The sequence below is a fragment of the Scyliorhinus torazame genome, chromosome 7 (assembly GCF_047496885.1).
Source record: "Scyliorhinus torazame isolate Kashiwa2021f chromosome 7, sScyTor2.1, whole genome shotgun sequence".
NCBI classification, from domain to species: Eukaryota; Metazoa; Chordata; class Chondrichthyes; order Carcharhiniformes; family Scyliorhinidae; genus Scyliorhinus; species Scyliorhinus torazame.
The window spans coordinates 120,215,618-120,231,082 of record NC_092713.1 but is presented as its reverse complement, the minus strand read 5'-3'; the positions used below and the strand labels follow the sequence as shown (position 1 = coordinate 120,231,082).

General features: G+C 45.1%; 1 protein-coding gene across 1 annotated transcript in view; it reads left to right on the top strand.

Moving 5' to 3' along the window:
• Nucleotides 1-6,746, top strand: part of LOC140427357 (uncharacterized) — a 164,300-nt gene extending 157,554 nt beyond the window's left edge. The window contains exons 19-21 of the mRNA XM_072512907.1: nucleotides 3,195-3,306; nucleotides 3,521-3,683; nucleotides 5,301-6,746. Coding sequence (XP_072369008.1) covers nucleotides 3,195-3,306; nucleotides 3,521-3,683; nucleotides 5,301-5,438 — 413 coding nt within the window. The 3' untranslated portion in view covers nucleotides 5,439-6,746. The remainder of the gene's footprint in view (nucleotides 1-3,194; nucleotides 3,307-3,520; nucleotides 3,684-5,300) is intronic.
• Nucleotides 6,747-15,465: the final 8,719 nt, after the last annotated feature.

The following is a 15,465-nucleotide window of genomic DNA, read 5'->3' as shown; positions in this document are numbered from 1 at the left end:
GGGCTCGTTGATGCCAACGTGAAACACTCTGGGGTTTACGCCGACGTCAACACTTAGCTGGGATTTTGGAGAATCCCAGCCCATATGTTTAAGCTGGGGGAGATGGATGGGATGTATGGGAAGTGGAGAGAGACAGGGCTGGTGAGGGTGAGGGCCTTGTACTTGGAAGCGAAGTTTGCAGGTGTGGATGAGTTGCCGAGGGGGAGTGAATGTAGATGTACACATGTGAGGGACTTGCGCGAAAGGAGTGGCGGACGTTTCCCAGGTTGCCAGAGTACACCTTATTGGAGCAACTGCTGCTCCCGGATGAGTTGGGAGAGGGTAGAATTCGGGAAAAATGCAGGGAGTGAGGATCAAGGACAAATGGGAGAAGTTGGGGGGGTGATAGGCTGGGGACTGTGGTGCGAGGCGATGCGTAGGGTAAATTCTACCTCCTCCTGCGCGAGGATGAGCTTGATTCAGTTCAAGGTGGTGCACAAGGTACGTATGACCCGGGCGAGGATGAGTGGGTTCTTTCAAGAGGTGGCCAATGAGTGTGAGAAGTATAGATGAGGTCCGGCGAATCATGTGCATATGTTTGGGCTTGCAAGAAACTGGAGAGATACTGGGAAGCGGTGTTTGGAACGTTATCTAAAATTGTGGGGGTGGAGGTCAGGTCGGACCCAATGGTGGCGATCATTGGGGTATCGTTAGTGCTGGGGCTGCTGGAGGGCAAGTTGGCCGATGTTGTGGCCTTCGCCGCTCTAATTGCCCGGCAAAGCATCTTGCTAAATTGGAGGTCGGATATGCTACTGGAGTGGCGGCCTGGCTGGGCGACTTATATAATTTTCTCCAGCTGGAAAAGATTAAATTTGAGTTGAGGGATCAGTGAAACAGGCTTCGAAACATGGCACAAGTTGTTCATGATGAAGTTTGAGGAACTGTTCGTCGCAACGGAGAGGGGGTAAAAAGGGGAAAAATTGTACAAACTGTGGACTGAGAGTTTGTGGAGTGTGTTTATGTATTGCTGCTGTTTTTTTATACATGTTTGGAATAAAATACATTTAATTAAAAAAAAGAGCCTGTACTGACCCTCTGAAAGTGCAGCTTATCTAGGCCTACTCCTCTGCCCTATTCCCACAACGCAGTAACTCCATCTAACCATTGGACACAATGGGGCAATTTAGGATGGCCAATCCACCTAACCTGCATATGTTTGGACTGTGGGAGGAAACCTGAGCACCCGGAAGAAACCCACGTAGACACGGGGAGAATGTGCAAACTCCACACAGTCACCTAATATCGGAATCGAACCTGGGTCCCTGGTGCTGTGAGGCAGCAATACTAACCACTGTGGCACTGTGCAGCCCTTTCAGAAATAATACTCAGATTAAAAAATAATTGGTTGTCATACATGTTACTGAACAAAATAAGTTTGTGTTTACCTGAAAGTAGCTTTGTTCTTCCTTTAAGCCCATAATTTAAACAACCTTGCCATGCTGCATTGAATTCAGTTGTGACCACGATGTTTTTAAAACTGCAGCTCTTTTAAATCCCAGTGTATTGTGACTGGACTTAAATTGACCTTCACCAACTCAAACATGTACTAGATAGATATTGCACATTTAACACATTGGCACCCACAGAAGCATTTAGGTGGGGTTACAGGGATAGGGTGGAGGTGTGGACTTAGGTAGGGTGCACTTTCTAAGGGCCGGTGCAGACACGATGGGCCGAATGGCCTGCTTCTGCACTATATATTCCATGATTTAAAAAATAGACCAGTTTTGAAAATGATTTTCCCCATGAAGGTGCATTTCTCTGGACTTGATTAAATCAATTATCTAATTACAAAAAATTAAATTAAAACAGAAATAACTAAAAATACCCTTCATGGCTGCCATCAACCTTCCCAATATAGTACGCTTCAGGGGCATTTGTCTCTCTTTAGGAGCTTAAAATGTTTTAGTTCTAAACAAGGGATTTTCTGTTTATGGATGCTGTGTAAGTCCAGTATTTTCAAATTCCATCATTGACAATGAAGCCTTATATATTCAGTTATGTTCAAAAAGTTTTCTATATCAAAATATTAATTCGCAATTGTGAAAATTTTCACATCAACATAACGAAGAAACAAACCAAATGTCAGATATAAATATAATTGGACGATAATGCTGCAGTCTGATGGGTTCAATTAAATGATGGCTCAGATAAATATATAACCCAACATGTTCTTAAATGTAACAATTTTGATACTTACAATATTTGCACTGCAGTGGGAATGATGATTACAAATCCACAAACCGACATGGCCATGAAATTAAGTAAATTTTGAAAGTTGATTTACATTAATGTTTGTCCAGTTCCCTGTGTTTGTGCTACCAAAGCCATTCTGTAGAACCATGAATAATGTGGTGTACAATTCAGTCCGTGAGAAACAATAAATATAAGGGATCAGATTTTCCCAACCCAAATTGGGATGGAACACATGCATTGGAAAAAAATGGCTCCAGTGGTGTGCCATCTTTGTCCCCAACTCTGAAGATTTTCTCAAGAACAGGAGGAAAGCGGAAAGGTGTTAGTTGGATAGCTTGAAATCATTAGGGAACTCATTAACAGTTCACCTTCTGACCTCCTGAGATTTTTATGGAGACAGGAGCCATTAGGGGTTCTCTGTAGCTGCCAGACTGGAACCGAGTGGGAGCAAGGGTAGCAATATTGCAACAATTGTATTTAGTGCAAAAAAGTGGAAGATTCTGAACTAAGCAGTAATAAAATTTACTAACCAACTTTTTCCTACTCTGTCCCATGTTCCAGCTCTCCATTTGGCCTAGCCAATTTAAGGATGAAGATTCTCTCATATTTTAACTCCACGCACAAAACGTGGCCAACCCCACTGTTGTCCCACCTCCATTTCCATACCCCCTCAGCCATCAATTGGGCAGCAGGCCCGTCTCTAAAACCATTAGGGCTCTAACCCTGTGAAAATCATGTTTCAGGGCATGTTGGAGATGGAACCTGCCTCCCGATTCCCAACAGGACAATCCGCTCAATGAATTAATGAATAATCAGCAGTTAATTTATGTTCAGACAAATTCAAGTTAGAGCTATTTTATTCTACTGGAATATTCTATTGAATAATACGAGGATTATTCAAAAAGATAACCTGGAGATACCAACTATTCATTCTATTAAATTTATTCTTCACTACACAGAAATCTCTGAAAGATCACCAGGACGTAGACATGGACTCACTTCCAACAATGGAATTTCAGCTGCTGCAGTAAATAAATGTACTGAAATGTTAGCATCCATTTCACCATTAAGGTGAGTGTTATTGGATGGTGCACAAACAATATGATATTTTCATAAATGCATTCCTAATTGAAAAGTCAAATGTAAATGGCAGAAGTAACAAAATTTGCATTTTGATTGGTCAATTATATTCCTTCATCTCATTTCAAAATTTATTTTCCTCCGTGAGCAAACCATTCTCCCCGACTTTTATAAACCTTACAACTGGAATCTTTGTTTTTTATAGGTATGATGCCATTGAGTATCCACTAATATCTAGTGCCTCCAGGATTTACTATTCACCTACATATGAAATGGACAAAATAGGATCACCGTGTCTACCAAACCAATTCTATAGTACAAAGTCGTTCCTAAGAAGCAAGGTTAATAAAAGCACCTGTAATCCACAGGTAAGCACCCTACTGAACTAGAATGGAATACAAGATATGAATGTGCCGTCGTTGTAATGTATTGCTTCCACCTATTATTTGCTTGGAGACTCCGTGTTGAATTAGGAGTGGGGCAGGAAGACTGACTTAGTTGGCAGTATGCATTTGCGAAAGGCCTGTGGTTCCTGTGAAACACCGTTTCCCATCTTTCATCAGTTTGACAAATTCAAATTGGATTATGAACATACCCAATAATCAGTTTGTGATTTCACATGTGCAGTGTGGCTACAGTCATTGACATTCCCTGATGTAGTTGCTGATCCAGTTTACCCATACCTCTGACAATGCTACCACTAATGCTGGGGTCAAAAATCGTAGGAATGACAAACCAGTGAAAGGATTGGTTCAAAAGTATATAAACGGGTAGGATAATGAGGAGCGGGCAATATGGGTAACAACCCCTTATCAAATTTAATCTTTACACCTTTACTCCCCCTATAGGAAGAATCTTGCGAAGGCGAAGAGGTCTCAGCCATTGGCTGCAGATCCAGCAAGAGATCCATGTCACCTCTTTTCAGAAAGGCCCACATCTGTGTCACTCAGGCACTTGGCAGGTCAGCCGCAGATCTTTCCCCAGGATCAACAACGCCAGGGGCAATGCCCTGCCCACCGAGAGCCGATGGCCAATTAGCAGCTGTCAGCTGTTCTGTACTCAGCAGCGCTACTGGGTAGGCAGTAGCTTCTGATGGCATGGCACCCGCCAAAGGCCTTGGATCAAAGAGGCACCCAGGGCAGATGAGTGGTGATGGAAAGGGTCATGGGAAGGCAAGGCAGGGTGGAAGAGGGTTGGTTGCAAGCACTGGGGTTCGCTCACAGTGAACACCCTTTCCCAATGCTGGGTCCCTCGGTCAGACACTATGTACCTTTAAATGAGGGGCCCCCTTCTCCCAGAGAGTCCAAATGCAAACCTTGTTATGCGCCCCACATGGTGAGACCCTTACCTGCCAATCCAGGTAACTAATGAGGAAGTAGGCTACTTATCTTCATTCTTCAAAATATCTATCATATACCAAATAAACTTCTACATTTTTGTTATATTTAAGGAAACATGGGACGAAATTCTCCTACCCGCCCCGCCACATTTCTGCCCCGACCGGCCGGCGGGAGTCTCCGTAACACCGGCCGATCAATGGGGTTTCCCATTGTGGGGCAGCCCCACGCCGTCGGGAAACCCCCGGGCGCCGGCAAAACGGAGACTCCCGCTGGCGGAGAATGACACCCATGATTTGTGCTGCTATTGCAAAGGACCAAATATATATATGTGTATAAAACCAGTGCCACCTTGATGTCAAAGATGTCTTAAAAGGGATTATACCTTCACCGGTCTATTTTGATGACTTGAAGAATGAAGATGACTCTAAAAGAGAAGTTATATTTTAAAGTATGATAATTAATTTTCAAAAATAGCTGGTGATATCATGCAGAAGGTTTTTCAAAGTATGTGGACAGAATCAGGAACTAGAGAAACCATTTATTGAGTACTGATTTGTGAATGTGTAACTAAATTTTGAAATATGATTATTTCAAACTATTTATTTGTGTTTCTGCCTCTTAACTGGGAATATTTTCTAAACACAGATTTCACATTTAAGTGCAAGTCTGGACAAAGCAATTGAGGCTGCAAACAGCATGAAGAAAACCACCAGAAGGATGATCAAGATCTTGTCTGCTGGCTTGACCAAAGCTGAGTACTATAAATATTTGTATGATTTCTAATATTTTTCTAATACTGTAGATGAACCTAGTTTGATGGTGTGCAATATTAAACATAATCTTGTAAATTCTAGAAGAAGAATATGGTGCTTTGTATTAACTGATGCACTGATTTGTAATATTAAAGGCTATAATTAGACAATTGTTTCGGACATTTTCATCACTGTTCAAGTACTTCCCAATAATATATTGGGCCTTAGTACAAAACGTCTCAACTTGTGTATGCGATTTTATTAGCACTACCTGCCTCATCTAGATTTTCAGTGAGGAAGTTTTGCTTGTGTCTAAGGTATGACTGATTGTTTTCCATTTTGATGATTGAGTGACTTCTGACACATTTTTTTAGAGTTTCATCACAAACCTGGTTGAAAATGACAAGATTGTGACACAGACGTATATGCAAAATACCCATTCCTATGGCAACAAATTGATGTGATTGCATATTCACAGATTATGACTCACCTGTCAAGTCAAAAAAAGTCACCAGCCACCTTTCCAGTAATGAAGAAGACAATGCTTAATCATACCCATGCCAATGATTATTATTACCTTACCTGGCAGTAGGACTCCCCAGTTACCTCTTCAACTAATGCCTCATCTTTTAAACTCATTCCCTCGCAAAGATCCTCAGATACATGATTGCCACCTGGCTCTGTGCCCACCTCTTCAGCACTCTTGACCAAATGCACAGTCAGATTTCTGCCATGGTTGACTACCCTCTGTAATTGTAATTGGAGAATATATCCCTTCTTGTCCTTTTCAGCCTCTCTGCTTAACACGGTCGACCGTTTATCCTTCTCCACCATCGCTTTACATTGCATCTCTATTGTATCCCCTCACTTGATTCTACTCCTCCTTGCCTGAACATCTCCTTCAATGGCTCCTCACATAGACTCTTTGAGAGTATATTCAGCTCAGTCTTAGGTGTTTTCTTATTCCTCTTCTGCATCACACCATCTCTGACTCCAAGATCACGAGTACTGAAGCACCAGTGTAAAATAGATGAAAAGATTTTTCAGGAAGAAGGAAATCATGGACGTTTGTGCAAAAGCTGTACTGGGCTTCCTTATTTTAATCTGTACTGCACTCGCATTCAGTAATACTCTACATTTGGTTTTCAGTGAGGCAAAATATATTGAAGCACTGTTACAAAACTTCGATGTGCATATTTCCCATCTCCCTTGATAAAAACAAAAGATTAGGTGTATTTGCTGTAAAACAATTGGCTTGGCATTTTCATTCATGAATGTTATATATTACTTTTCAGGATTTCAAATTTGTTGTGGAATAAACAAATTGATATTTAAACAATATCTCCAGTCTGTTTCTTTTTTCTGTGTCATCTTGTAAAAACTGTGGATAGAACTATTAAGCTTAAAATGGATGACAACATTAAAATGGAGAGAATAGGTGAGGTGTGATGACTATCCTTGACATCAAAGCAGCATTTCACTGAGTGTGGCATTGAGGAGCCCTAGCAACTTTTTTCTAAAAAGAGGAGAATAAATAGTTCTCTTAACGTTAAATTTAACATGCTCCGGAGGGCCTCCACCTCGTGTGCGAGGTTGGGGCTGAGACAGCTGAAGGTGGTGTAAAGAGCGCACCTTACAAGGGCGAGGATGAGTCGGCTCTTTGAGGGGGTAGAACATGTGTGTGAACATTGCGGGGGAGGCCCCGCAAACCACGTTCATATGTTTTGGTCCTGCCCAAAGCTGGAGGATTACTGGAAGGAGGTGTTTAGGGTAATCTCTAAAGTGGTGCACATGAAACTGGACCCGGGCGCTCGGGAGGCCATATTCAGGGTGTCGGACCAGCCGGGGCTGGAAACGGGCGCGGAGGCAGATGTTGTAGCCTTCGCCTCGTTGATCACCCGAAGGCGGATCCTGTTAGGGTAGAGATCAACCTCTCTACCTTGTGCCCTGGCGTGGCGGGGGGAATTCTTAACGCTTGAAAAGGTCAAATTTGAACTAAGGGGAAGGTTGGAGGGGTTCTACAATTCATGGGTGTTATTCATTATGCACTTTCGAGAATTGGATCACATCGAACATTAGGGGGGTTGGGGGACTGTATGTATTAATGGTGATTGTAGTGATCTCTGTATGTGCATGTACATAAGGGGTTAATGTGTAATCAGTAGCACCAGATGATCACTAGAGGGCCGGACCAACAGGGGTACAAAAGCAACCACATTGTGTGTGTCTCTCTCTCTTTTGGATGTACTGTGACCAGCACAGTATTAGATTAACTCAGATGGTTAGCGTAGTTAAGCATAGTTACTGTAGTTAGATCTTTTAACCTTATCACTAGTATCAATGTTAAAGTAAAGAACTCACGCAATTATTGTTATAGTCACTCAATAAACCTTTTGTTACTACTGGACGAGTTCGAGTTTTCTTCATCGAGATTCAGAAGACCTCATCAGTAACCAAGGTTTGAGTAACACATATTACACTCCGTAGTATATCAAAATACACGAAGAAGTGTAATAAAAGATAATACAGGAGCGTAATAAAAGAGTGACTTTGGGTGATTCCTGATTCCTTTTTGTCATTTGTTTATGTTAACATGCGGGCCAATGTCTGGGGTTTGTTGGGAGGATGGGATCGTTGTTATTAATATGGGGATTGACATTACATTCGTTACTGATTATTGTTTATTGTTGGGGATAAATTTGGGAGAAAATGTGAAAAAGGAGAATAAAAAATATTTTAAAAACATAAGCGCCTGGTAAGGATAGTAACATGGAACGTGGGAGGGTTGAATGATCCGGTTAAACGGTCATGAGTGTTTACGCACCTAAAACGTTTAGGGGCAGATATGGTTATCCTTCAGGATACACATCTACGGATAAAAGACCAGACACGGTTAAGGGATGGGTGGGGCAAACGTTCCATTGGGGTTTGACTTCAAGTCAAGGGGGGTTGAGATACTGTTTAGTAAAAAGATGCCATTTGTGGTTGCCAGGGAGGTGCGGGACCCAGAGGCAGGGGGGGAGGGGGGGGGGGGGGGGGCAGGCAGGCTCATGATGGTGAGTGGCATCCTGGCGGGGATGTCAGTTTTCTTAGTTAATGTATACGTGCCCAATTCGGACAATGTGGACTTTGTTAAGAAGCTGTTAGCATCCATCCTGTACTTGGATTCACATCCGCTGATAATGGGGGGGGGATTTTAATTGTGTGTTGGACCCTAGGGTGGATAGATCAAGCCCCAAATCAATGGCCAGGTCAGGGGTGGCAAAGCAGCTGGGGGTATTTATGGATCAGATGGGGGGGGGGGGGGTGGATTCGTGGACATTTACGCATCCGGAAGGGAGGGAGTATTCCTTCTTTTTCTCCCATGTACATCGGATGTGCTCCCTTATTGATTTTATTTTGGGGTGGGGAAGTCAGTGCTGTCGGGTGTCATGGGCGGGAATACGCAAGGATAGTAATTTCAGACCATGCGCCACATTATGTGGACCTGATGTTCAAAATGGGCCGAACACAGAGACCAGGGTGGAAGTTTGATTAAGTGCTCCTGGCAGATATAAATTCTGTGAGAAGGTGGCATTGGCAAGAAAGAACAATGTGGAACTTAATCAGAACGGGCAGATTTCCTCCTCCACGTTATGCGAGACATTGAAGGCAACGGTCCGGGGGGAGGTTTTTGTATATAAAGCCCACAGAGATAAAGTTGGGATGGAAGAGACGCAGAGGTTGGTGGATGCTATTATAGAGGTGAATCGGCAGTACTCGGTGGTCCCGACTAGGGAGCTGTTGGCTGAAAGGAAGAAACTTTTGACAACAAGGAAGGCGGTGGGTCAACTTTGCCGCTCAGGGGATTTTGTGTGAGTGGGGAGAAGGCTAGCCAGCTGTTAGCCCATAATTTGAGGCGGCAGGCGGCTGCAGGGGTGATCGCGCAGGAAGTGAGAGAGGAGGAGGGTTGGTGACGACGCTGGAAAAATCAATGAGGCATTTGAGACCTATCGGGAGATGTATAGGTCTGAGCCTGGGGTGAGGACGTGAATAAGGGGTGTTGGATGGGTTGGTGTTTCCAGAGGTGGAAATTGGGAAGAGACAGCGATTGGAGGCACCACTGGGGTTTCAGAAGATAATAGGGTGTGTGGGGTTGATGCAATCAGGGAAGGCACTGGGGCCGGATGGCTTTCCGATAAAATTTCATAAACAGTTTTTTGACCGAGTTAGTGCCCCATCTCCTGGATATGTAAAATGAATCATTGGCGAGGGGGGAGTTGCCGGCCACACTTGCGCAAGCTTCCATTTTGTTAATCCCAAAGAAAGATAAGGACCAGACAGAGCGTGGGACCCTTCTGAATTGAGATGTGATGGTATTGGCTACAGTGTTGGCTAGGCGGTTGGAAGGGTGTGTGCTAGATGCGGTCTTGAAAGACCAGATGGATTTAAGGGCCGGCAGTTTTCAAGCAACCCCAGGAGGCTGTTGAATGTGATAATGACCCTTTCAAGGGGTAGAGCGCAGAAAGTTATCATACCAAAGGATGCGGAGAAGGCCTTTAACCGGGTAGAATGGAGGTACCTGTTTGAGATCCTGCGGGGGTTTGGGTTTGGACCCACGTTCGTTTCATGCGTGCAGTTGCTGTATACATTCCCCACAGCGAGTGTGAGGATGAAAGTGACGAATTTGGGATATTTTAGGGTGCATAGGGGAACAAGGCAGGGATGGCCAATGTCTCCGTTGTTGTTTGCATTGGCTATCCAGCCCTTGGCGATTGCACTTCAGGCTTCAAGAGAGTGTAAGGGCATTGTGAAGGGAGGTAGGGAGAAGAGGGTGTCATTGTATGCAAATGATTTATTGTCATATGTTTCAAAATTGTGGAGTGCATGGGGAAAATAATGGACCTACCAGAGAATTTCAGAGCATTTTCTGGGTATGAACTGAGCAGTGGCGAAAAGAGAGGTGAATGCCCAGTCGAGTGCAAATCTGGGAGCTCTGCCATTCTTGGGCCACAATCCAAAAAAGGAACCTGGTCAGTCTGGTAGAGGGAGTCAAAGGGGATATGAAGAGGTGGGATTCCCTACCGCTGTCTCTAGCAGGGTCGGTACAGACCGTGAAGATGAACGTTTTGCTGAGGTTTTTATTTATTTTTCAGTCCCTTCCAATATTCCTTCCTAAGGTGTTTTTCCAGAGAGTGGATAAATTCATTTTGGAATTTGTTTGGACACGCAAGATGCCTGGATTCAATGGACCTTTTTGCAGAGAGGGCGGTTGGTGCACCCAAACCTGTTGTACTATTATTGGGTGGCAAACGTGGAGAAGATGAGACGCTGGTGGGGAGGGGTTCAGAATGGGTGCAGTTGGAGAAGGCCTCATGTGGGGGGGGCTTGAGGGCCCCGTCAATGGCCTCGCTCCCGTTTTCTCCAGGTATGCACACTAGCAGTCCTTGTGTCACCTCTCAAAATGTGGAATCAGTTGAGGCGGCACTTTGATATTGGAACTATGTTGGTCTTGGCCTCAGTATGTGGAACCAAGGTTTATATCAGGAGGGATGGATGCAATGTACAGGAGTTGGTATAGGGAAGGGGGAGAGTGGGTTAGGGACCTGTTCGTCGATGGAAGGATCGCAGGGCTAGAGGATTTGCAGGAGAAGTTTGAGTTGCCAAGGGGGAGTGAATTCAGATGCTTCAAGTCTGGGATTTTGCACATAAGGAGCTGCCCTCATTCCCTCAGCTGCCAAAGCATACACTGTTCAATAAGGTGTTAACTCAGGATGAGCTTGGGGGGGGGGGGGGGGGGGGGGGTGCAAGATTGGGGATGTTTACAGGTGGTTTGTGGAGACAGAGAAGGTGCCAGTCGAGGGGACTTTGGGAGCAACTCCCTTAAAGAATTATCCCCTTGGCTCACCGCGTCAGGGGTACATTTGTCAGGACCAGTAGTGAATCTCGCCCACATGATTCTGAGCCCAGAGTACTGGAGAATCACGCAGACCCAGAGAATATGGTGCCCTGCCCATTAAATGGATACAAATTGGTCTTTTTTGTGGAAATGTTTTACTAAATTTTTAACAAAACACCAACCCCATACAAATCCTCCCCACAATCTTCCAAAACAACAAAAAGCTACTCCAGCTACTCACCCCCCCAAACCTTGTGCTCTTCAACCCCCTCCCAAACACCCAACCCCCCGCCCAACTCTCCCCAACAGTTAAAAGTGACCAATTCTCTGAAATATAATCTATATGACTGCCATCTCCGGTAGAAACCTTCAATCAATCCCCTCACATTGTATTTAACCTTCTTGAGGTGCAAAGACGCCATCAAATCCCCTAGCCACACCAAAGCACTTGGTGATGTCGCCAAGCTCCAGCTCAACGGGATATGCCTCCGCGCCACCAACAAGGTGAAGGCAAGGGCCCGGCCCCCGTGCAAAGCTCCAGCACATCTGAAACCCCCAAAATAGCTACCGGAAGCAGGGCTCTAACTCAATATTTAGGATCACTGACCTGGTGTCAAAAGAAGGACCTCTAGAAACCCACCAGCTTAGACCAGGACCAAAATGTGTGTGTGTTGTGCGGGGCCCCCCTGAGGAGCGTCACATCCATTTTCCACCCCCTCAAAAAAACAACTCATCCTCGCCTTAGTGAGGCACTTGGAACACTACCTTTAGCTGGATAAGGCCCATTCTCGCACACAATGATGTAGCATTCACCCTCTGCAGTGCCTCACTCCACACCCCCTCCTTCAGTATTGACCCCAACTCCTCCACCCATTTCATATTCACCCCTTCCACCAAACTCAACTCATCCCCAGCTATACAAAAGTGTCTTAATAACCCTGCTGGCGTGGGGCATGGACCTCAATCCCACTGCCAGTGGTGGGCTGGAGCATTGGGAATGGGCACCGATCCCGTTTTCCTTAATGATGCTGGACTCTCCGCCTCATCGGTAACTCCGCTACCAGCGGCTCGAAGCAGCGAATTTCTCCCATTATGTCCAACTCTAGCCAGCAGACTTTTGGAAGGGTGCAAAGGTTTTGGTGAGATACAAAAGAGATTCACTAGTGTGGTCCAAGGTATAAAGGATTATGGTTACATGTTTAAACTAGAGAAGTTGGATTTGTTCTCCCTAGAGCAGAGAAGATGAAGAGGAGATTTGATGGAGGTGTTTAAAATTATGAAACTGTTCCCAATAGCTGAAGGGTCAACAAATAGAGGGAATAGATTTAACGTGAAGAAACAGAGCCAACTTGAAAAAACCTTTTTCAGACAATGAGTGGTTAGGATTTGGAATGTACTGTTTGATGAGGTGGTGGATATATATTCAATTGTAGTTTTAGAAGGGGAATTGGATAAATACTTGGAGAAAACAATTGCAGGGATTCGGGGATAGAGGGGGAAGTGGGACAAACTGGACTGCTCTGTAAGAGAGCTGGTGAAGACTCGATGGGCCAAATGGCTTCCTTATGCACAAGATGTGAATCACCACTCATACTTGCTTGAAAAATGTACTGCAGTTACTAAGACTGAACAGTGGATGGTGCAGCAATTCTTCTTAAGACCCATAAAACATCAGGGGCGGGATTCTCCCTCCAGCGACACCGGAATCGAGGAATTAGATGGAGAATCATCCGTGAGCCGAAAATCGTGGCCAGCGCCGGGCGCCTGACAACAGCATCAATGCATTCTACTCCCCATGTTCAAAAAACGCCATTGGCATATCATTAATGGGCCTGACCCCGGTATTCTCCAGGGTTCTCGCGATGCTCCGGCTCCACCAGGAGGAATTACTAACGGTGGAGTGGTTCACATGTGGTTTTAAAAATTGGGAAACAAGTGTCGTGGCTGCTGACGGAGAGAAAATTTAGGGCAGGTTCCCAGAGGCGTGACCGTGGGCTGCTGGTCCTGCTGCTGGCAGGGCGTGGGGTCTGCCAGTGCCTAGGGGTGGGGGGAGTAGCGGGGGCTGACCAGGGAATGGGCCATGGGGTTGGGGTGAACCCCCCGGATCGGTGTCCAGGCATGGATCGCAATTTCCGCAACCTGCAAGGCAACCCACTGACCGCCCACCGTAGCTATGGTTGAGCAGAGTGACTGCAGTCGTATGGGTGCCTCTACCACACCACCCACGCACTTCACAACCCCCTCCACCCCACCACCCGCTGGCAGGGCATCACACGGCCCACCCAATGACAATGCCCACAGTAGCCCCTGCAGAATGGTGCTGGACGGAAGCTGCAGAGTGTACTTCTGGTACGCCAGCCACTGGTACCCCTGCCGGCAGGGATGGGTGCTGGGGCCCGACGGGGCCAGGAGTGCGGTGCGGAGGGTTGAGTGCCGGGCGAACGGCCAGGTGTGTATGAGGGGATGGGGGAGGAGGACATGCGGGAGCAGAGACTGAAGTGCAGGCCAGAGCCACCGTGTAATCCGTTGGACCTGCTTGGACACGGGAATGCGTACCATGCTAACATGTCTGCCTTTCACCCCTGCAGGCAATGGATGTAGGAATTCAACAGGAATGGTGGCCTTCATCCTAACCGCTATAGCCCTGGGGGATGCATTGAGGCTGTGTGAGTAGGAGCTGCTTCGGGAGAACTCTGTGGTAACGGGGACCTGCCCCAGAGGAACAAGAGCCAGTCAGTGAGATGGAGAGCTGTCTGCCCAACAGGTTGAGGAGGAGGTGGGAAGGAGGCACCGCATCAGGCCACGTGTGTACCGGCAGTGCCTGTCATTCGAGGACCTGCCGGACCGGGCATGCCGTCGATGATTCTGACTGAGCAGGAGGACTGTGCGACATATCTGCCGGATCATGGTGCCCCTGACTTGGTGGAGGTATGGGGGAGGACACCCGCTCCCGGTGGTCGTCAAGGTGACGGTCGTCCTGAACTTCTTCGCCACAGGGTCTTTCAAGTGCCAATCTCGACTCCAGCGAATCGAAGACCAGTTTTCATTAGAACGAGTTCCACGTGGTGCCGGTGTGAGTCCATTAACGGATCCTGAATTGCTCTAGGACCAGCGCAATTTAGTTGTCATAGAAGTCCACTTGTTCAGTCCTGGCATTAACACTTGTTTCTGAAATGGAGAACCCCCGCTGATATGTAATAAGTCCTGCTGAAAACATCTTCCAATTTACAACACAACCCTTAGAGTGGGCCAATGGTATAAAATGAGAAAAAAGTTTTGTTACTTTTTAAAAAGGCGTACAAATCATTCTTAAAGGTTTCAAAATTATCCTTAGCTAAACCGAACCTATTATTTTAAACAAGGAAAGTATCAGAATTCAGACGAATTAAGTTACAGATCATCTCAACCCAAAAAGCCCTGAGGAACTTTAGTAACCAAGTCTTCTTGATTTCCAACAATAGTGGATGAAAATAATAGTACCTGTAATTACATTACATTTAAGTACTTCAGTCAAATCAAGACAATAATTTTTTGTGCTCTAATATGTCTCAATACTTATCAGATTACTGTAAATTTTAAGATTTCTATCATTAAATGAATACATTTATTCATGGGACTAATAATTCTGTTGTCAATTGTTGCAATACTGATCTAGGCAATCTGCTCAATGGATTTTGTGACAATTAGGTCAGCAGTTGAGTTCCGGTTATCGTTCCTGAATTCTGATATTTCATCTCCAAGTGAACAAGACCTGTGGAGCAGGATTTGTAATGTTCTTGTCGGACGGCCTGATTTAAATGACAAGACACTTGTAGCTAAAGCTATTAACGATTCACCAACATTAACTGTGGGCCAAATATATATAAACAACAGATGAATAACAGTATGAACATGCACAAGCAACCTCTCTCTCAACTCCCTCGTCAGTCTGAGGTCACCTGACTCTAACATTCACTTTTATACTAATGAGACTCCTATTGGTCAGTCGGTGAATTGCAACACAATCATGATATCACTATTTCCCTTTCCTTTGAAGGAATAAATTAATACATTATCATCAGTATATTTACATGTGATATAATATCATTAGCCTGTGAGTCTAACAGTATTATTTTTTTTCTTTCAAATTTTTAAATCTGGTTTAACAAATATATATATATATATACACACACACACACAA